The sequence below is a fragment of the Mobula birostris genome, chromosome 10 (assembly GCF_030028105.1).
Source record: "Mobula birostris isolate sMobBir1 chromosome 10, sMobBir1.hap1, whole genome shotgun sequence".
Lineage (NCBI taxonomy): Eukaryota > Metazoa > Chordata > Chondrichthyes > Myliobatiformes > Myliobatidae > Mobula > Mobula birostris.
This window is the reverse complement of record NC_092379.1, coordinates 91157317-91180832: the sequence shown is the minus strand read 5'-3', so window position 1 is coordinate 91180832 and position 23516 is coordinate 91157317. Positions and strand designations below refer to the sequence as shown.

The 23516-nt window shown below is 40.8% G+C and overlaps 1 protein-coding gene across 3 annotated transcripts in view; it reads left to right on the top strand.

Moving 5' to 3' along the window:
• Positions 1-23516, top strand: part of phka1a (phosphorylase kinase, alpha 1a (muscle)) — a 158150-nt gene that overhangs the window by 37635 nt on the left and 96999 nt on the right. For all 3 annotated transcript variants that reach the window (XM_072270556.1, XM_072270557.1, XM_072270555.1), the window contains exons 7-9: positions 2346-2444; positions 5299-5445; positions 13545-13598. In XM_072270556.1, coding sequence (XP_072126657.1) covers positions 2346-2444; positions 5299-5445; positions 13545-13598 — 300 coding nt within the window. The remainder of the gene's footprint in view (positions 1-2345; positions 2445-5298; positions 5446-13544; positions 13599-23516) is intronic.

Here is a 23516-nt window from a genome sequence, read left to right as displayed (position 1 = left end):
AGTTATGCATGCCATATGTCACCTTCACTATTTTATCTTTCTGCGTTGCCAGAATGATGCCTTACTAATGTTCATGTGGAGAACATATACCATCTTCCCTTTGTTGTTCTTTTTAGTTGTTTCCTCAAAAAAAAACAATAAAATTAGTAAGACAAAGCTTCCCCTACACAAAGTCATGCTGGCCAACTGTCCTTGATCAACCTGTTTTTCGAAATGTACATAAATTAATAAATTCATTAGGATTTCTCCAATAATTTCCCTACGTACGGCATAAGGTCACCACCTGTAGTTACCTGATTTATTTCTGCTTCCCTTCTTACATAATGTTAGCTATCCCCCAGTGCTTTGGTATTTTATCCGTTGGAAATGAAGATCCAAGTATCTGTGTTAGGACCCCATGTTCCTCCTCCCATGCTTCCCATAGGAACTTGGGATAGATATTGCCTGCCCCTAGATATTTATCAAGCTTACGTATCCCAAATCAGCTAAGGTCATCTGCTGCAGATTATTCATATCCCACTCCCTGAACACACTCTCTTCCCTATGCTTGGTGAATACAAATGAGAAACATTCATGTAGAGCTTTGCCTACATTCCAGGGTCCACGCTTAGATTATCCTTCTGGTTTCAAAGGCGCCCCACTTTTTCCTTGGCTACCCACTTGCTCTTGATAAACTTGTGGAATGTTTTGGGATTTTCTTAATCTTAAATGCCAGTTTTGTGGCCTCCTTTTGTCCTCCTAATTCATTTCTTAATTTATTTCCTATATTGTGTATATTCTAATTTCTGTATTGCCTATACCTGCCATATGCTTCATTTCTTTCCCCCAATCAAACATTCAATAACTTTAGTTATACAAAGTTCCCTAATTTTGCAGTCTTTGCCTTTCAACTTCACTGGAAGTCTTTACAACACTTTTTATTATCCTAAAATATATTCCCCACTCGTAAACTGTTATTTTACCTACAAACAACTGCTTGCAATTTACTTTCAACAGGTGCTCTCTTATGATATTAAAAGCAGCCGCTCCCCAGCGCAACAACTAAACTTGAGCATTAATCTTATCCCCTTCCATATCTACTTTGAAACCCACAGAACTATGGTCACAGTTCCCAATGTTCTTTCTCACTCACCCTTCCATCAACTGCCTAGCTTTATTTCCTGTCCTGCCCTTACCTCAACTATCATAATGTCCATAATTTTATATTCAATGTCCTATGACAAATTGGTCATTTGAACAGTAAGCAAAAGATATTTTAACAATGGTCTTCTTTTCAATCTAGTCAAAATATTAAGCCATGACAAATATGCAGTATTCCTCTTGGAAATCTGAGTTATTTGTGTGGTTTTTATTCTTTGTGCACAAACTCAACTACCAAATTTCAAGAGGTTGGCAAATGTGCTTTCATTATCCTAATTACCTTAGAGCAATAATGAATCAATCAGAACTGATGAAGTATCTCAACTAACTCTAGTAGTTGTGAACCTTTCTCCTCTCCAGCTTCACACAAATCTTGGTAAGTACTATTTAACCGACCAAATTCTGCTCTACTCACTGTAGCGGCACTAGTTTAATTGATCATCTTATCAGTCTGCTGGTATTAATATTTGGATCTCTCTTTTCCTTACCTGCTTCCCTGCCATCTTGTTTTCATTTTATTCTGCAAAGCAAATACGGCACCAGAGGTACAAACTGTTTCTTATAGAGTTGCATTACAAACCCATCAGTTGAAATTTTTATATTAAAGGATTCTTTCTCAATATGTTACTGTTTTTCCTTTTCTTGTATCATTTCCTCCATGATCATAATACATTGTCCATCACAAGGTATTTTTAAGAAATACGTACACCTCCATCTTTTAACTGTCAATTAATCAATAACTTGATTAATAACTTGGTGTATCCAAAGCTCCACATGTTGAGTATAATTATTAGTCTGTTCAATTGCACTGTGAAATCCAAGTCTCTCCTTTGATTTAACCCAGCTTCTGTAAATAGGCTCTCAAGTTACAAGTATAACATGTATAAGGGAGTATCTGCAAATCACTATAGTAATCACCAGCATCCATTTATTCTGTCGTCTGTTGTGCTGAAATCATAGACATCGAAATTTACCCAAGTCTTGTTCGGAAAATCTAGTTTACGGGGGGTAAAAATCATAGATGTTTTCTGAAGTTTAGATTAAGTACATGTAGCTTTCATTCATCAGAAGAGTTCTGTGTATCAAAAGTGGAAAAAAGATGGAGTTTCATTCCAGTGTACAAATACAAATGTTCCCTAGGTTGTTTCTAAAAATGATAGTTTAAGTGTTGCTCTGAAATAAATCCCTTTCTGTTTGAAACACAGGCAGCTCTGGAAGCACTTGATGAATTGAATCTCTTTGGTGCTAATGGAGGTCCCAGATCAGTCATTCATGTCATGACTGATGAAGTGCAGCTTTGCCAAGTAAGATCTATAGAAAGGTTGTTTAATTTAACATGTGTTGTTGCTAAATTATATTTCAGTAAAATGTGATATATTGAAGAGAATTGTAATTGGTATCAAAGTGTGCAGATTTAATTCTTGCTATTCAGCGTTCAGCATCTTGTGGTTTTGAGTGCAAAGATATCCACAATCAATTGAAACATTTCTTTTCTAAAGGAAAGGAAATCAAAACAAACATTTACAATAAAAATGAATTAAATAAATCGTCTTAAGAATTGTGTGGTTTCTCTAAACCATGCACTGTAGCCTAAAAATTAATACTAACTTTCGGAAAAATGACGGTTCCAATTTAGTTTAAACAACTTGGATTTCCAAAGCTTTGTTGCCCCTTTTACTAAGTACTTCAGTGGGCACTTCTTTGCTTTTTGAAACAGCTTAACTTCTTCACCATCTTCATATAGCCATTTTCTCCAGAAGTGAAAATCTAATTTTCAACTATCTGTATAAAATAAGAGATTTCAGTTCCTCAAAGCAATGTGTAACTTGTGTTCTTGTGCTAACAAATACACAATGTCCCATTTTCTGTGTTGTTGGAACACTAAAGATGTGACAAGCATTGAGTATGCTAACATTGTTCCTTGTTCTAAGCCATAAACACAAGAGATTCTGCAGATGCTGGAAATCCAGAGCAACACAAAATGCTGGAGGAACAGTTGACATTTCGGGCTGAGACCCTTCTTGCCACTTTCTAGCTAATACTCCTCCCCCTCACCTCACCTTTTTATTCTTGCATCTTCCCCCTACCATTTTAGTCCTGAAAAAGGCTCTTGGCCTGAAATGTCGACTGTTTATTCACTTCCATAGATGCTGCCTGACCTGCTGAGTTCTTCAAGCATCTTGTGTATGTTGCTCTTTGTTCCAAATTTTATATTTTTTCTCCTTTCGTATTCAATGTTTAGAGCATTTTAATTTTTTTTCGATAAAACACAGATTCTCTGATCAAAACTTAGTGCTGACATAAAATTGGATATTTTAAATACTTGCCCTTATGCAGAAGATTTTTGATAAGGGTGTTATTTCTATTGCTTTCCACCTATTAGAGTTACAATTTCATTGGTACTTGTAACAAACAAAAAACATCTGCATTTCCAAATTTTATTAAGATCTGTTTTTGCCATAGAATTTTTTTTCCCTGAAAAGGAACCATTTTTGTGCTAAGTTAGGCAGATAAGGGTGCCGAGTAAAGTTCAGTCAGAATCCCTTGCTTTCACATGGATCAGAAATTTGTTTTTTTTTTTCCGTTGCAATTGTTATATAGTGTGCTTTGTGTTTTATATGTTTACTTATTGTGAGATATGGTGCAGAAGATCTCAGTAGAATCTGATAAAATCTCTGCATGTGTCTTAATTTCAGGAATACATAGATATATTACAAATTATATTTCATAAACTCTGGAGATGGTGGGCAGGGATGGGGTATACTTCTATTGGTAAATTCATTGTGAAGAGTGATGTAGTATGATGCTTATAGCTTTCATCCTGCTGTGGTTTTCGCAGTATCCTGGTTCATTGTTAGAAATTAGCCAGGTGGAATGGTAGAATTACCTGCTGACTTCCACCATATTTAGTATAAAACCCACTTTCAATTATACAGGACCTTCATTATAGTGAAATATGCCAGCATCTTCATTGTAGGCTCAAAAAGACCCAAGAGCCCAAACATCAACAGCATGGAATAGGAGTAACAGTGAAATCTGAGGACTGTAGCTCTGTGGGAGATTAGAGATTGAGAGAAACTGAGGAAGGATTTAAAATTGAGTATGCTCTTTAAATTTAAATAAAGCATTGCTGGTTCACAAGTTTACACAGGCAAAGAATGAATGAGATTTTGTAGAAGTTAATGTGTGAATAACAAGAGATTTGGATGATCCTGTTAAAGAAGGTGGAAGATGAAGTCTTGGTGGGAGGAGTGGATTGGAACAGTTGTACTTGGAGCTTCAAGAGTATGTATAAATGTTCTGGCAGCCAATGAGTTGAGGCAGTGAAGGGCTGTGTTATGGGCATGGAATCAGGCAATTGGGAACAGTGAGGAAAGGGTGAGGATTAGAGATGACAGCTTTGATCCTCCCGCTTTGAAGCTGGAGGAGCTTTATATTCACATTGTAAGCAAAGAATTTGCAGGTAAACTGTGGCCACAACTGTTGCAAGAGAGAATGGGAATAGGCCAGCATAATAACAGTTGACTCTAAGGTGAATGATGTGGTCAGCCATATTGAAGGCTGCAGACACATTGACAAAGATTATGAGGAAGTAACTTAACCTGATTACTGTCATAGTATAGAAAGCTATTAATGGCTTTTATAGAGGTTTATTTATTTTTATTTATTGAGAGTAGGCCCTTCAACCCGTCAGAGCTTGACACCCAGCAATCCTCTGATTTAATCTGAGCCTAATCACAGGACAATTTACAATAACTAATTAACCTACTGACTGGTACATCTTTGGACTGTGGGAGGAAATGGAACCACCTGGAAGAAATCCACACAGTCACGGGAAGAGCGTACAAACTGCTTGCAGGCTGCGGTGGGAATTGAACCCGGGCCACCTGAACTGTGAAGCTTTGTGGCAGCAGTAATCTGGTGCAAACAGGTGTTATTAAGTTGTGCAACTAATTTGACTGTTATGTGCTGTTTTGCAATTGTTTGTTTTGTTATAAGCAATGGTTAAAGGCTATAATATATGAACTTTAGGAGAACTGAGTTAATAATTGGAAATTGCAGGATGGGTGTCGGACTCTGAGCAGCTTTGCATTTATTAAACAGACTTTCATTAGCAAACAAAAATATATATAGACTTAAAAATATGCTTTATTCCAGTTTATCTTGCAGTCAATGCTGCCAAGAGCATCAACATCTAAAGAAATTGATGCTGGTCTCCTCTCAGTTATCTCTTACCCAGCTTTTGCAGTAGAAGATATTGAACTTGTTGAGTTAACAAAACAAGAGATCATCACAAAACTACAAGTAAGTTTTTTGAACAGCTTACATTTTTGTCCTTCTGTGTAGGCTTAAAGGACTCAAATAGTCTTTGAGGTCTGTTAGAATGCATTTTAATAATGGGTCACATTTTGCCTCAGGCTCAGAAGTATCATGAAGAGAATTTAAGCTAATTCTTGTTCTTTTCCATTCCCGACTTGGGATATATTTGGTCCAGCTATTCACTGCCCTAGCTCAAAAGTGCTAACTTGGCATAAGTTACAGATTGATTTAGCTATTTTTATATACTGCATTGATGAGTGGATGAGAAGGATGTGAATTTAATCTGAGAGCGAGTGAAATGTGGCTTGAGTTACACTCAGTGGCCACTTTATTACGTGCCTCCTGTACCTAATAAATTGGCCACTGATTGTATGTTTGTGGTTTTCAGCCTCTGTAGCCCATCTGCTTCAAGGTTTGACATGTTGTACCTTCAGAGATACCCTTCTACACACCACTGTTGTACGTATGGCTATTTGAGTTACTGTCGTTTTCCTGTCCGCTTGAAGCAGTCTGGCCATTCTCCTCTGACCTCTCTCACTAACAAGGTGTTTTTGCCCACAAAACTGCTACTCTTTCTTTTTAAATCTTTTTATTGAATTAGTACACAAAAGGTAAACCATGTAGAAAGGAATACACTGTTGCAATATAAATTTACAAGAGCTATTAATACACAAAAAAAAATTAGTACAAACAGTGCAGTTTAGATATAAAATAACAAGGTAATATAATAGTATACTAATTTTCCATACATATCAATAAAGAGAAGAAAAAAACCCCAAAAAAAACCCACCGTGCAACTAATCGAAAAAGCAAAGCAAAGCAATGGGCTAACTAGGTATCAAGTAGACTTAAACAACTTAAAACAATCATGTCCTCAAACCCGACCTCCATTAAAAACAGTTAAAAAGCAAGAAGGGAATGTAAATATGGGCAAAGAGAAAAAAAATTACATTAAATGAAAATGTTGAATAAAAGATCTCCAGGTCTGTTCAAATTTAACTGAAGTATCATAAAGATTACTTCTGATTTTCTCCAAATTTAAACATAGTATCATCTGAGAAAACCAAAAGAACGTATTTGGGGCATTAATCTCCTTCCAATGTTGTAAAGTACATCTTTTCGCCATTAAAGTAGGAAATGCAATCATTCTACTGGCCGAAGGGGAAAGATTACTGGAAATTTTAGGTAATCCAAAGATAGCAGTAATAGGATGGGGAGAAATATCTATATTCAATACCTTTGAGATAATATTAAAAATGTCTTTCCAAAAAGTTTCCAAAGTAGGACAGGACCAAAACATATGAGTTAAGGAAGCTATCTCCCCATGGCATCTGTCACAAAGAGGGTTAATATGAGAATAAAAACGAGGTAATTTATCTTTAGACATATGTGCTCTATGAACAACTTTAAATTGAATTAGGGAATGTTTGGAACAGATAGAGGAAGTATTGACTAGTTGTAAAATATGCGCCCAGTCATCTGCTGAGATAATAAAGCCCAATTCCTTTTCCCAATCTGACCTAATCTTATCGAATGGAGCTTTCCTAAGTTTCATGATAGTATTATAAATAATAGCCGTCACACCTTTCTGACATGGGTTAAGTTTAATTATAGTATCTAAAATATATGTAGGAGGTAACGTCGGAAAGGAAGAGAGTATAGTACTTAGGAAATTTCTAACTTGGAGATATCTAAAAAAATGTATTCTTGGTAAGTTATATTTGTTAGATAATTGTTCAAAAGACATAAGGGAGCCATCTAAAAATAAGTCCAAAAACCGTGATATACCATTAGTCTTCCAAATTTGAAAGGCACGGTCCGTAGAAGAGGGGGGAAAGAATATGTTGCCTAAAATAGGAATCGCAAGCCCAAATTGATTAAGATCGAAAAATTTTCAGAATTGAAACCAAATACGTAAGGTATATTTAACTATCGGGTTACAAACCTGTTTGTAGTGTTTCAAATCGAAAGGAAGAGAAGAACCTAAAATGGAGCCAAGTGCATAACCTTGAGCAGATTGTAATTCCAATACTACCCATTTAGGAATGGATAGTGTACCTTGGTCAAGTAACCAAAATTTCATGTGTCGAATATTAATTGCCCAATAATAGAATCTAAAATTAGGTAATGCCAAACCTCCATCTCTCTTAGCTTTCTGCAGATGTATTCTACCCAGTCTCGGGTTTTTATTTTGCCAAATAAATGAAGAAATTTTAGAAACACACATCAAAGTTGCTGGTGAACGCAGCAGGCCAGGCAGCATCTGTAGGAAGAGGTGCAGTCGATGTTTCAGGCCGAGACCCTTCCTACAGATGCTGCCTGGCCTGCTGCGTTCACCAGCAACTTTGATGTGTGTTGCTTGAATTTCCAGCATCTGCAGAATTCCTGTTGTTTGCGAAGAAATTTTAGAGTCAACTTTGTCAAGAAAGGATTTTGGAACAAAAATCGGTAGTGCCTGAAATACATATAAAAATTTTGGCAGAATAAACATCTTAACAGCATTAATACGACCAATCAAAGTTAAATAAAGTGGAGACCATTTAAATGAAAGTTGTGTAATGTGATCAATTAAGGGTAGGAAATTAGTCTTAAATAAATCCTTATGTTTACAGGTAATTTTAATCCCAAGATATGAAAAATGGTTATTAACCAATTTAAATCGGAGGTTCTGATATAAGGGAACTTGCTTATTAATCGGGAAAAGTTCACTCTTACTGAGATTTAACTTATAACCTGAAAAAAGACTAAATTGTGCTAATAAATCTAAAGCAGCAGGAATAGATTTTTGAGGATTAGAAATATATAAAAGTAAGTCATCAGCATAAAGTGATACTTTATGAGACTTTAAACCACGAGTTATACCAATAATATTTGAAGATTCTCGAATAGCAATTGCAAGAGGTTCTAATGCAATATCAAATAATAAAGGACTAAGAGGACAACCTTGTCTGGTACCTCGAAAAAGAGGGAAAAAAAGTGAGTTTAAAGAGTTAGTACGAACTGAGGCCATAGGAGAATGATATAACAATTTGATCCAGGATATAAATTTCGGGCTGAAATTAAACATTTCAAGCACCTTAAATAAGTAAGGCCATTTGACTCTGTCGAAGGCTTTTTCAGCGTCGAAGGAAATGACGCATTCAGGATCATTTTGTGACGGGGTATAGACAATGTTTAACAGTGTACGAATATTATAAAAAGAGTAATGACCTTTAATAAAACCCGTTTGGTCTTCCGAGATAATATAAAGAAGTGCTTTTTCTAATCTGTTTGCTAATAATTTAGAAAAAATTTTAGAGTCAACATTTAATAAGGATATTGGTCTATAAGATGCACATTGAGCAGGATCTTTATCTTTCTTTAATATTAAAGAGATCGATGCTCTATTAAAGGATTGGGGAAGTTTACCAAGTTTTAATGAGGCCTCCAGACCCCTGAATAACCAAGGGATTAATGAGGATGCAAAAAATTTATAAAATTCCGCGGTAAACCCATCAGGACAAGGAGCTTTCCCGGGGTTCATAGAAAAAATAACATACTTAATCTCATCAGTGGTAAAGGAAGTGTCTAACATAGAAGATATATCATGTGAAATCTTAGGGAAATCTAGGTTATCTAAAAAGTCATACATATGTTTAGAGTCTCGTGGAGACTCTGATTGATATAAGGAGGAATAAAAGTCAAAAAAGGATTGATTAATCTCAGCTTGATCAAATATCAGTTGATCTTTTTGATTATGAATCTGATTAATTTGAAATTTAGTATAGTTAGTCTTCACTAATTAGCCAACAGTTTACCAACTTTGTCACTATGTATATAAAATTCGCTTCTTGTTTTCATTAATTGATTTGCAATAGAGGACGAAAGTAATAAACTGTGTTCCATTTGAAGCTCAGTTCTTTGTTTATACAGCTTCTCAGAGGGAGCTGTAGCATATTTCTTATCAATTTCCTTAATCTTGTCCACAATAGCCAGCTCCTCCTCCTTCAACCTCTTCCTCAAAGCAGCAGAATACGAGATGATCTGACCACGAATATAAGCTTTAAAAGTATCCCAAAGGGTGTTCATGGATATATCTTCTGTACAGTTGATTGTAAAAAAGAGATCAATCTGTTCATTCATAAAGTTAACAAAATCTGAGTCCTGAAGCAACAGCGAATTAAAATGCCATTGTCTATTATTTTGTGTATTGGCCAATATTTTAATAGAAAGCTTAAGTGGAGCATGATCGGAAATGGTTATAGAGTCATATTCACATTTAACCACTGAAGAAATAAGACGAGAGTCAATTAAAAAAATAATCAATTCTTGAATAGGAATGATGAACATGTGAAAAAAAAGAAAAATCTTTTTCCTGAGGATGCAAAAAACGCCAAATGCCCGTCGACCCAGAATCTGAGAGAAATGAATTAATCAGGTTGCAGATTTATTGGGTAGAGTCCGTAAAGGAGCCAAACGGTCCAATAATGGGGATAAATAAGTATTAAGTTCCCCGCCCCAGATTAGTGAAAACTCATTCAAATTCGGGAACAAATTAAATAATGATTTATAAAATTCTGGACAGTCCATGTTGGGAGCATAGATGTTAACCAAAACTACCTTTTTATTAAAGAGTAAACCACTAACAAATAGAAATCTACCATTCGGATCAGAAATAATATCGTGTTGTACAAAAGTGATTGAGGGATCTATAAAAGTAGAAACTCCTCGAATTTTAGCATTGGAATTCGAATGGAAGTGTGATCCTTCCAGAAGTTAAAAAAACGTAATCTGTCCCCCCTCCGCACATAGGTCTCTTGTAAAAATAGAATATGTGCTTTAAGTCTCCGGAATACTTTAAAGACTTTTTTCCTTTTTATTGGATGATTAAGACCGTTAGTATTCCAAGAGACAAAATTAATAGTAGACTCCATAATCCCTAAAGTCAACCCTCAAATAAAGGAGGATTGACAATAGGTTCGACCCACGAACCCGGAAAGGGAACAGAATAATCAAAGGATAACGGGAAAGAGAACGCGACCAATACTTCGGTAATGTAAGTAGCCCAAGAAGAAAGAAAAACTAAAAAGTGAAGCTCCCCCCACCCCGTAACCCCAAAGCTAAATCTAAGATAGACCAGCCAGAAAGAAGTGAGCACTAGAACTACCCCCATGACTTCCGATAGACGCTCACTAAAAATAAGTGTGTGTGTATATATATATATATATAAAAAAAGATCAGCTAAAGTTATAAAACAGTAAAGGAATAAAAAAAAGTACACCGATTAAAACGAAAACGATATAATACAAAGAAAAAACAGGTACATATAAACAAAACCGTTAATCTACAACAGACCGTATAACTAAACAAGAAAATGAAATATTAGCATAGACTAGCCAAGAAAACTACAAAAAGTACGTTTGAAAACTACAAAGTTTAAGGCCTCCAGGGATATACGTAAAATGATGCTGTGGGAATAGCAACCCAGAATCCCCAGGGAAGAAGAAAGGAATGACGCAGTTAAAAAAAAAGTTTGGCAATCATATTAATTAAACTGAAAAAAACTTTTCTGCCCTCATATAAAGCAAAAAAAAAATTAAACCCAACAGATTAACTGCCTCCGATCAAACAGAGATGATTTAATAGTGCGATTAAGATGTTGAAGGCAAGAGTTGATCCAGGTAACTCTGGGCTTCCGATGGAGAGTCGAAAAAACGGGACGACCCATCAGACAATCGAATCCTCAAACGTGCGGGATAAAGCAACACTGGTTTTACATCCATCTTGTAGAATTCCGACATCACAGATCTGTAACGGACACGTTGATCACGAACCTGTTTACTAAAATCTTCCACCAATCGAAAGCAAAGATCCGAGAAATCAATGTAACCTTTAGGTCGAGCAAAGTGAAGCAGCTTCTCCTTGTCTTGAAAATAATGAAATCGTAAAATAACATGCCGAAGTTTATCTGACTTATGCGAATATAATGGGACTCTGTGAGCCCGATCCAATAGTGGTGCTTGATCAGGAAATAAGGTGGGAAATGAATCTTTTAAAGGTTGAGAGAAAAACTTTATAGGGTCATCAGATTCAGCAGCTTCACGAATACCAATAATTCGAATGTTCTGTCGGCGCATTTTGCATTCTAAGTCAGAGTTTTTAAAGGTCAGAAAGTCAAGTTTTTTCTTCATTACAGTAATTGTTTCTTCAATTTTCCCCATCTTGAGTTCATTTTGTTGCGTGGATACTTGGAGATTAGATATAGCAGACTGATGTTCCGTGATAGATGTTTTCATTTTATCAATTTCATCGATGATTTTCTGCAGTTTAGATGAAATTTCCACATGAATCAGATCCGATATAGCTTGCATAGTTACCGCTGGTTCAATCGGAGGGGGGTCGGTAACTTTCGGTCTAACCGGAGGTTTGCCGTCTTTCCCGTTCTTAGACATAGTGGACCTTAAAAGCATCCAAATATATAATAGCAATCCTCTGCAAGGTATTGTAAAAATCGGTGCCTTAAAAGTTAGCTTAAATGTAGCTGATCATAGGATAAAGCTTAGAGGTAATGGAGCGAGTCAAGAACATGACTTCACTCCATGAGCTCTACTGGAAGTCTCACAAAACTGCTACTCGATGGATTTTTTTTTTTGTTTTTCGCTCCATTCTCAGTAAACTCTAGAGATATATATGTGAAAATCCCAGGGAATCAGCTGTTTTTGAGATAGTCAAACCAACAGTGATTCCAGGGTCAAAGTGACTTGGATCACATTTCTTACCCATTCTGGTGTTTGGTTTGAACAACAACTGAACTTCTTGACAATGCATGCTTTTATGCATTGATTGAGCTGTTGCTGGTGATTGACTGAATAGATATTTGCATCAATGAGCAGTTATATCTAATAAAGTGGCCACTGATTGCAGGTGGTTCTTTGTAACATGCTTCTGAACGTAAAGATCTGACAACGTTCTGTCTGCCAATAACTCTGCTGATACTTGGATTAGTGGTAATAGCTGAATGCTGAAGATACTTGAAGAGGAGGTAGATTAATTTTGGAAAGCTTACAGTGACCTTTGATCACACTCTATGTCCCTGAGACCTTGGTAGAACAAAGTTATATTATTAGATTATGAGAACACGCAGTCCTCTTTAATGTCATTTAGTAATGCATGCATTAAGAAATGGTACAATACTCCTCCGGTGTGATATCACAGAAACACAGGACAGACCAAGACTGAAAAACTGACAAAAACCACATAATTATAACATATAGTTACAACAGTGCAAGCAATACCATAACTTGATGAAGAACAGGCCATGGCACAGAAAAAAAAGTTCAAGGTCTCTTGAAAGTCCCATCATCTCACGCAGACGGGAGAAGGAAGAAAACTCTCCCTGCCATGCCCGACCACAGTCTGACTCTGAGTCGTCTGAAAACTTCGAACCTCCGAAATTTGGTCCAAAGGCTTAAAATCTGCTTCATTATATTCACTGATCATAATTCAGTTCCCTTTACATTATGAATGTCTCTGTTCAGTGTGCAATCATGACCATGTTTGGGCTTTGTTCTATTTCTATACTGATCTCTCCATCTCATCCTGCTCCATTGTTTAAGTGAATTTTTATTAGCTGTTTGTGGTAATTTGCCTTTTCCACTTACACTATTCCAGATCCATTACTATCTTTTGCAGTCCACCATTCAACTTGCCACTTAAATAGTTTTTGTAATGTGAACGTGGGGTTGTTTTTCCTTAGCTTTGTATGTTTATAAATCCTTCCGTTTTGATGAAAAATTATTAACCCAAAATGTTGACTTTGTTTTCTCTCTTTAGTGCTGTTGAAATTTTCCAGCATCTGTTGTTTGTTTTCCATATCTTCCTTTTTCCATTCTCTTCCTCTTTTTTTCCTCATTGGAAGTTTCTCAACTAAACCAACTTGTGTAGCAACTCACTAGATGCTATAAACTTTGCACTAAATGGATTTGATTTTCATACTTGCATCATATAAGGAATAAATGTAGTTTTGCATGTGGAATTACATTCAAAAAGGGACTACAGTAGTGCAGAGACAATCCAAATAACTTGGTTGTGCTTCTGTGTAACAGGGTCGTTATGGCTGCCGCCGGTTTCTAAGAGATGGTCATAAAACGCCAATTGAGGTATGGTAGAATTCTTTTATTTCCCCCACAAATTTGCCTTTTTTTAGCATTAAATAATACTGTGATTCTCGACCATTCAGGTATGGAATGACTCTAATATGTATTTTCTTCTGATAATATTATTCTAATAATATTTTGCACTCTAGTGTCATTTTCTTAATAGATATTTTCCTGTTATAAACTTCCTTGCAAGTGTATATGATGTATTTTGGCTTTTTGAGATGTGGTTTCCAAAAAAAAGTAGAAAATTTTTCTTTATAAATTTGAAAATTAGTTGGGGCATCTAGGATTAAAGAAAGAGAGAGAGAGAGTGTGTGTGAAGTTATAGTTCAAGTTCAGTTTATTGTCCTTCGACCAATATCACAAAACGAAGCATTGTTCCTCTGGCCCAAGGTGCACAATACAGTACATATAACTTGGACGTGCAACACAAAGTAATATCACCACAAATGCATTAACAAATAATAATGTGTATATATATGATGCAGGTTAAAAGTAAACAGTGTAATGTTACTGGCACTTCATACCTGATAAAAGTACTCAGAAGTCTTACGGCCTGTGGAAAGAAGCCATTTCCCATCTTAACAGTTACTTGTCCTAATGCCATGTATCTCCTGCCTGATGGTGGAGGGTCAAAGAGGTTGTAGGATGGAAGGGAGGGTTCATTGACAATGCCAAGAGCCCTGCGTTTGCAGCAGTCCTGATAAATATCTCTGTTAGGTGGAAGAGAGATCCCAATGCTCTCAGCAGTCCTCGCAGTCCTTTGTAGGGGCTTGTGGTCAGATGCCATGCAATTTCTGTATCAGATGGTGACACAGCCGTTCAAGACACTCCTGATGGTGCTTCTGTAAAAATTAGGTAAAATGGGTGGGGAGGGCGGTGCCTCACTCATCTCAATCTCCTCAGGAAATGCTGCTGTGCTTTCTTGACCAATGAGGTGATGTTGAGGGACCAGGAGAAATCGTCTGTTACGTGCACTCCCAGAAACTTGGTGCTACTATCTCTCTCTATGGAGGAGCTGTGAATCTGCAGTGATGAGTGCTTCCAGAAATCCATAATCATCTCTTTGCTGCTGTCCACGTTGAGACTCAAGTTGTTGTGCTCGCCCCATTCTACTAGCCGCTCTACCTCCTCTGTACGTTGTTTCGTTGTCATTGTTGACGAGGCCAACCACTGTTATCAGTGAAATTGTTCATTTGGTTTGAAATGCAGTTATTGTTACGTACCCCATAGCTGGGTTGCCAAACCAGCAGAAATGGATCACTCAGTTGGAGTCTGGATTACTAGAACTAAGAAAGTTTTATTAAAGAAACAAGCAACACAGTACTCTAATCAAAAGGATAATAAATGCAACAGTTCAGCAATGATAAACACACATGTACACAGAATTAAGATAACAGGATTAATCAAGCTCTATCATTGTCTAGGGGTAAATGACCAGTTTCAAAGTGAGCAAAGTTCAGTTCAATTTAGTTCAGTTCAGTTCGCAGTAATCGCTGCCATGGGAGATGGATAGTGTGGGGGAAGGAGAGAGAGAGCAAAACGAATGAATATTCAAGGCTTCCACACAGACCTTCGCAGTCGGCTTTCAGGCGAGTCCTTTGTGATGTATCTGAGGTCACCGACCGTGACCCCCTCCGTTTCCAGATACGATCGTTTCTCTGCGGTGAACCCAGCACCCAGGCAAGGGTGGACACACACCAGGTTCCCGCCGATCATGCCTTTCCACCCTGTGCGTCTATGGCTTCATCCCGCGATCAGCCATCCAAAAACTTCCCACCGACTTGTGAGAGACGCACTGCTTCCAGGGTCTCGTTACCTCGGGTGTCGTGTGTGTCCTGCCTTAGCGAACCTGTCCCTTTTTATCCCCCTGCTGGGGTATCGCCTGTCCATCACTTCAAACAGTTTACGGTTCAAAGGGGGAGCCGATCTTGACAGCTCTCTCCTTCTGTTATTCTCTCTCCCGTCCCTTCATTACACATCTCCAAATGCTGCTCCATTGTTTTCCTTATCTCTCTCTCTCTCCCGAAGACAGGTGGCAGACCAACTGCTGATCCCACTGGTGCCAGCACAGGCCAGCTAACATCTTAATCTATGTGTATTCTTGTCACACTTCCCCCCCTTTAAGGATTTTTACTGGGGGTAAAAATTACAAACATGAATACATTATTTGATACACACAAATATACATCTTTATCAGCTATTTGGCTAATACAGCGAGTTTGAAGTTGTCAACACCTGACAGACAGTCAGCCATCACATTTTCTGTTCCTTTTATATGTGTTATTAATAATCCCTTAGACCAGGCTCCAACTTAGCAAACTTCATAGTGGCCAAAAACATGGATGAATTGCGATCAATGTAACCTCTCATTGGGTTGCGTCCTGGACCACAATAACAAGGGTCGTCCCATTCCGACTTAGTTTTCTCTCACAAGGGCTTAGTAGGAGGGGGAGGGGTAGTAACCGCAGAGTTATTGCAAAACTTCCTACAGTACCCCACCATCTCCAAGAGCCTTCTGAGGGCCCTCTTGTCTGTCGGGGTTGGGATGTCAGAGATAGCCCGCACTTTAGCTTGCATCGCTGCCAGCTGCCCCTGTGTCACCACAATTCCCAGGTAAGTGACCTTAGTGTGGCCGAACTCATTTTTTTTAAGGTTCACTATCAAGCTGGCTTCAGACAGCCGTATTACATCGCCAACACACACCTCTGTGTTCGTCAGCCCTTTTGTCACTGAATTACTCATTCTATATGGCTGTTGCTCGCTAGGCTGACCTAGTGTAACAAACACCACCCAACATCCCAGTTCTTTGCATCGCCTCGGGACAATCAAACACATGGGTGCGAGTCGTTTAATTACTTCTCCTAAAGAGTCGCTTTGTTCGGGAATTAAGGGAGAGACCTTATCAACAGAGCTGGCCAAAACAATAGCCTTCTCCCATCTGGTCGATACCATACTCATCTTTTCAAAATGGTTTTTTTCTCTTATCAGGAGGACCCTAGCTTCATTGATTTCCGCGCTAACACCGACTAGGTTTGTTAGCATATCAAAAGCCTGTGACCGTCTCAGTTCGCGTCGGCCATAATCAATAACATCCTTCCTCCTGGGCAGCCGGTAAACCTCTTTCATGGTTCCACCAACTGTTTCCTCCAGCACCGCAAAATGTCCACCCGGGGGTACCTTGTGGGCCAGGTTAAAAATCTCATCCCCATAACACTTTTGCACCACCCCCCATTCCTCATCTGCGGGTACGGTACTTGGTTTCTCTTTCTTCCTTAGCACTTCCTCCTCCACCAAAGCCATCAGCCCCTCGACTCGCTCCTGCGCCTGCACAAATTCTTTCCTGGCTAATGCTAAGTCTGTCTCAGCTCCCTCACTACCTCTTGTTTCACTATGCTCCTTCTTTTCACTTTCTACCCCCTTCTCGTACAAGGCTGGCAAAAACGTCTCAGCTAAATTTACTACAGCAGTCCCGTGATGAACCTGTGAGTCCATGGGCGGGGCCTCAATGCTGGCAGGCTGACCTGTCAATCTCCTGCTTGGAACACAATTCCCCCGGCGAGGTCATTACCGAGCAAGACTTCCACGCCTTTCATCGGTAATTCGGACCTCACCCTAATCGTGACTAGTCCAGAGACCAGGTTGCTTTGTAAGTGTATCTGGTGCAAAGGGACTGACTCTGTCCCTTCCCCAACACCTTTGACCTTGACTTCCCCAGTCTGGGTCTCTGAGCTAAACTCTAATACACTCTTCAGTATCAGTGACTGACACGCTCCCGTGTCTCTCCAGATCTGCACTGGAACTGGTTTTAACCCCTCCTTCATTGACACCAATCCGGCCGAGATAAACCTCTCGCGCCCTTCCTGAACTTTGGCAGACCTGTCCTGTCCTAGCGGTTCATTTACCAGCTCGATACAGGCAGTCAAAATCGCCATTTTTCCTTTTCCCGTCTCCTTCTTTGGGACAAAACACCTGGACGCAAAGTGTCCGACTTTCCCGCAATTATAACAGACGACCCCAGGAGACTTCCTACCAGACTGCGCCCGGTCTACCTTATCCTTCTCACTAGTCCCCGGCTTACTTTCTGACTTTTCCGGCGGACTCTCCCTGCCGTTCTGACTACCCTTCTGGTAGCCTTTACTCGGGGCAAACTTCATTTTATGCGTCAACGCATACTCATCCGCTAACTTAGCAGTTGCGGCTAACGTGGCTGCCTCTTTCTCATCTAGGTAGGGTCTCATACCCTCAGGGACACAACCTTTAAACTGCTCAATCAGGATCAACTGTAGCAGTCTGTCATAATCCCCCTCTACCCCCTTCAAGGCGCACCAACGCTCACAATATGTCTGCATCTCACGGGCAAACTCTAAATACGTGCGGTCCCACTGCTTCCTCGCATTCCGGAACCTCTGCCAGTATGCCTCCGGGGACCAACTCATAAATCCTGAGGATGGCCTCTTTCACCACCTCGTACCTCTGGGCATCTTCCGCGGACAAAGCTGAGTAAGCTTGTTGGGCTTTCCCTTTCAGTACACTCTGAAGCAAAACAGCCCACTTATCCCTCGGCCAGTCCTGACTTGTAGAAACTTCTTCGAAATGGAGAAAGTACCGATCCATGTCGGTATCGTCAAATGGAGGAACCAGCCTAACCTCCTGGGTCGCCCGGAACCCTCCACCTTGGTTCGGCACGGGCCCCTGCTCGGCCCTTATCTTTAACTTCTCCAGCTCAAATTCCCTTTCCCTCTGCCTCTCTCTCTCTTCTCGCTCCCATTGCCTCTCTTTCTCTTCTCTCTCCAACTGTTTCTCTCTCTCTCTCTCCTGCCTTTCTAACTCTTTGTCTTTCTCTTGCCTTTCTAACTCTCTCTCCTTCTGTTCTCGCTCCAACTGCCGTACCCGGAACTCGTGCTCGAGTCTCAGTTTTTCAAGCTGTACCTGTACCGCGTCTCCGGCAGGTTTTTCAATAGACACCACCTCCAGCTCGCCTTGGGGAAACACACCTTTAGATACATAGTGCTCTATGATAGCTCTGTGTATCTCCTCTCTCCTAATTGTCGACTTCCCCTTAGCAAGATTCAACCGTTTGGCCACAGCTACCAATTCCGATTTCCTGGCATCCTCTAATGCCTCCAAGGTCGGCGCCTTTATAATTTCCTCAGCCTCCATTTCTGCTGTTTGTGTTTTCTTTCTTTCGGGAACTTTGACCCAATCAATTTACTCCGTCCCAAATTTAGCGTTCAAAATCGCGGACGAGAACCCCACTTATGTTACGTACCCCGTAACTGGGTTGCCAAGCCAGCAGAAATGGATCACTCAGTTGGAGTCTGGATTACTAGAACTAAGAAAGTTTTATTAAAGAAACAAGCAACACAGTATTCTAATCAAAAGGATAATAAACGCAACAGTTCAGCAATGATAAACACACATGTACACAGAATTAAGGTAACAGGATTAATCAAGCTCTATCGTTGTCTAGGGGTAAATGACCAGTTTCAAAGTGACGCAAAGTTCAGTTCAATTTAGTTCAGTTCAGTTCGCAGTAATCGCTGCCGTGGGAGGTGGACAGTGTGGGGGAAGGAGAGAGAGAGCAAAACGAATGAATATTCAAGGCTTCCACACAGACCTTCGCAGTTAGCTTTCAGACGAGTCCTTTGTGATGTCATCTGAGGTCACCGACCGTGACCCCTCCATTTCCAGATACGATCGTTTCTCTGCGGTGAACCTGGCATCCAGGCAAGGGTGGACACACACCAAGTTCCCGCCAATCGTGCCTTTCCACCCTGCGCGTCTATGGCTTGATCCCGCGAGCAGCCGTCCAAAAACTTCCCACCGACTTGTGAGAGACACACCGCTTCCAGGGTCTGGTTACCTCGGGTGTCCTGTGTGTCCTGCCTTAGCGAACCTGTCCCTTTTTATCCCCCTGCTGGGGTATCGCCTGTCCATCACTTCAAACAGTTCAGGGTTCAAAGGGGGAGCCGATCTTGACAGCTCTCTCCTTCTCGCGGATACCTCCTCTTATTTACCCCTCGATCGTGACCCCACTAAGGAGCACCAGGCCATTGTCTCCCACACCATCACCAACTTTATCCGCTCAAGGGATCTCCCATCCACTGCTACCAACCTTATAGTTCCCACACCCCGCCCTTCCCGTTTCTACCTCCTACCCAAGATCCACAAACCTCCCTGTCCTGGCCGACCTATTGTCTCAGCTTGCTCCTGCCCCACCAAACTCGTTTCTGCATACCTCGACACAGTTTTATCACCCCTTGTTCAATCCCTTCCTACCTATGTTCGTGACACTTCTCACGCTCTTAAACTTTTCGATGATTTTAAGTTCCCTGGCCCCCACAGCTTTATTTTCACCATGGATGTCCAGTCCTTATATACTTCCATCCCCCATCAGGAAGGTCTCAAAGCTCTACGCTTCTTTTTGGATTCCAGACCTAATCCGTTCCCCTCTACCACCACTCTGCTCCGGCTAGCGGAATTAGTCCTTACTCTTAATAATTCCTCCTTCGGCTCCCCCCACTTCCTCCAAACTAAAGGTGTAGCTATGGGCACCCGTATGGGTCCTAGCTATGCCTGCCTTTTTGTTGGGTTTGTGGAACAATCTATGTTCCGTGCCTATTCTGGTATCTGTCCCCCACTTTTCCTTCGCTACATCGACGACTGCATTGGCGCTGCTTCCTGCACGCATGCAGAACTCGTTGACTTTATTAACTTTGCCTCCAACTTTCACCCTGCCCTCAAGTTTACCTGGTCCATTTCTGACACCTCCCTCCCTTTTCTAGATCTTTCTGTCTCTGTCTCTGGAGACAGCTTATCTACTGATGTCTACTATAAGCCTACTGACTCTCACAGCTATCTGGACTATTCTTCTTCTCACCCTGTCTCTTGCAAAAACGCCATCCCCTTCTCGCAATTCCTCCGTCTCCACCGCATCTGCTCTCAGGATGAGGCTTTTCATTCTAGGACGAGGGAGATGTCTTCCTTTTTTAAAGAAAGGGGCTTCCCTTCCTCCACTATCAACTCTGCTCTTAAATGCATCTCCCCCATTTCACGTACATCTGCTCTCACTCCATCCTCCCGCCACCCCACTAGGAATAGTGTTCCCCTGGTCCTCACCTACCACCCCAGCAACCTCTGGGTCCAACATATTATTCTCCGTAACTTCCGCCACCTCCAACGGGATCCCACCACTAAGTACATCTTTCCCTCACCCCCTCTGTCTGCATTCCGCAGGGATCGCTCCCTACGCAACTCCCTTGACAATTTGTCCCCCCCATCCCTCCCCACTGATCTCCCTCCTGGCACTTATCCGTGTAAGCGGAACAAGTGCTACACATGCCCTTACACTTCCTCCCTTACCACCATTCAGGGCCCCAAACAGTCCTTCCAGGTGAGGCAACACTTCACCTGTGAGTCGACTGGGGTGATATACTGCGTCCGGTGCTCCCGATGTGGCCTTTTATATATTGGCGAGACCTGACGCAGACTGGGAGACCGCTTTGCTGAACATCTACGCTCTGTCCGCCAGAGAAAGCAGGATCTCCCAGTGGCCACACATTTTAATTCCACATCCCATTCCCATTCTGACATGTCTATCCATGGCCTCCTCTACTGTAAAGATGAAGCCACACTCAGGTTGGAGGAACAACACCTTATATTCCGTCTGGGTAGCCTCCAACCTGATGGTATGAACATCGACTTCTCTAACTTCCGCTAAGGCCCCACCTCCCCCTCGTACCCCATCTGTTACTTATTTTTATGCACACATTCTTTCTCTCACTCTCCTTTTTCTCCCTCTGTCCCTCTGAATATACCTCTTGCTCATCCTCTGGTCCCCCCCCCCCCCTTGTCTTTCTTCCTGGACCTCCTGTCCCATGATCCTCTCGTATCCCCTTTTGCCAATCACCTGTCCAGCTCTTGGCTCTATCCCTCCCCCTCCTGTCTTCTCCTATCATTTTGGATCTCCCCCTCCCCCTCCAACTTTCAAATCCCTTACTCACTCTTCCTTCAGTTAGTCCTGACGAAGGGTCTCGGCCTGAAACGTTGACTGCACCTCTTCCTACAGATCCTGCCTGGCCTGCTGCGTTCACCAGCAACTTTGATGTGTGTAGCTCTCTCCTTCTGTTACTCTCTCTCCCGTCCCTTCATTACACATCTCAAAATGCTGCTTCATTGTTTTCCTTATCTCTCTCTCCTGAAGACAGGTGGCAGACCAACCGCTGATCCCACTGGTGCCAGCACAGGACAGCTACATCTTAATCCATGTGTATTCTTGTCATATTATGCATTAGCCACGTAAACCGAAGTGGGCTGGGCACGCATCCCTGTGGGATGCCGGTGCTAGGCATGATGGAGATAGAGATGTCACTGCCAACATGGACTGACTGAGGCCTTTCTGTCAAGAAATCTAAGATCCATTTATAGAGACTATAAGACTTAGGAGCAGAATTAAAGCAAATCTGGCTCATCGAGTTTGCTCTGCTATTTCATCAGTGTTGATTTATTATCCCTCCAAATCCCATTCTCCTGCCTTCTGCTCATAAACTTTGATGCCCTGACTAATGAAGAATGTATCAACCTCTGCTTTAAATATACTCAATGACAGCCTCCACAGCCATCTGTGGCAACAAATTCTACTGATTCACTACCCTCTGACTAAAGAAATGCCTCCTCATCCCTGTTCTAAATGGATATCCCTCTATTCTGAGGTAGTGCCTAAGGTACTAAACACACCCATCCTATCTATCTAGGTCTTTCAGTATTCAAGAGGTTTCAATGAGATCCCCCCTCATTCTTCTCAATTCCACTGAGTATAGGCCCAAAGCCGTCAAATGCTCCTCACATGTTAACCCTTTAAGAGGTGTGCAGAATCATTCTCATAAACCTCTTCTGGACCCTCTCCAAGGTGAGCGCATCTTTTCTTAGATAAGGGGTCCAAAACTGCTCAGAATTCTCCATGTTCAGTCTGAACAATGCTTTTTAAAGCCTCAGCGAGCCTTGCTCTTGTATTCTAGTCCTCTCAAAATGAATGCTAACATTGCATTTGCCTTCCTTACCACTGACTAAACCTGCAAGTTAACCTTTAGGGAATCCTGCACAAGTCCCTTTGCACCTCTGATTTTTTTGAATCTTCTCCGTTTAGAAAATAGTCCTTGCCTTTAATCCTTACCAAAGTGCATGACCGTACACTTCCCTACACTATATTCTGTCTGCCACTTCTTTGCCTATTTTCCCATTTTTCTAAGCTATCTCCCTGCTTTCTCAACATTACTTGCCCCTCCTCCTACCTTCGTATCGTCAGCATATTTGACCATAAAGCCATCGTGGAAATCATTGCCATATACCGTATAAAGAAGCAGTCCCAACACTGACCCCTACGGAACACCACTAGTCACAAGCAGTCAAACAAAAAAGCCCCCTTTATTCCCACTCTTTGCCTCCTGCCAGTCAGCCATTCTCTTATCCATGCTAGTATCTTTCCATGTAATGTCATGGACTCTTGTTAGACAGTTATGCAGCACCTTATTGAATACCTTCTGAAAATCCAAATAAACAACATCCACTGCCTCTTCTCTATTTATCCTGCCTGTTATTTCCTCAAAGAATTCCAACAGGTTTGTCAGGCAAGATTTTCCCTTAAGGAAATCATGCTGACTTTGGCCTATTTTATCATGTGCCTCCAAGTACCCCGAAACCTCATCCCTAATAATGGACTTCAACATCTTCCCAGCCACTGAAGTCAGGCTAACTGGCCTATAATTTCCTTTCTCTGCCTCTCTCCTTTCTTAAAGAGTTCCTTAAGAAAGGAAAACTTAATTGAACTTCACTTAACCCATCACTGAATGTTCCCACAACCTATAGACTCATTTTTCAAGGACTGTTCGTCTCATGTTCTTGATATTTATTGCTTAT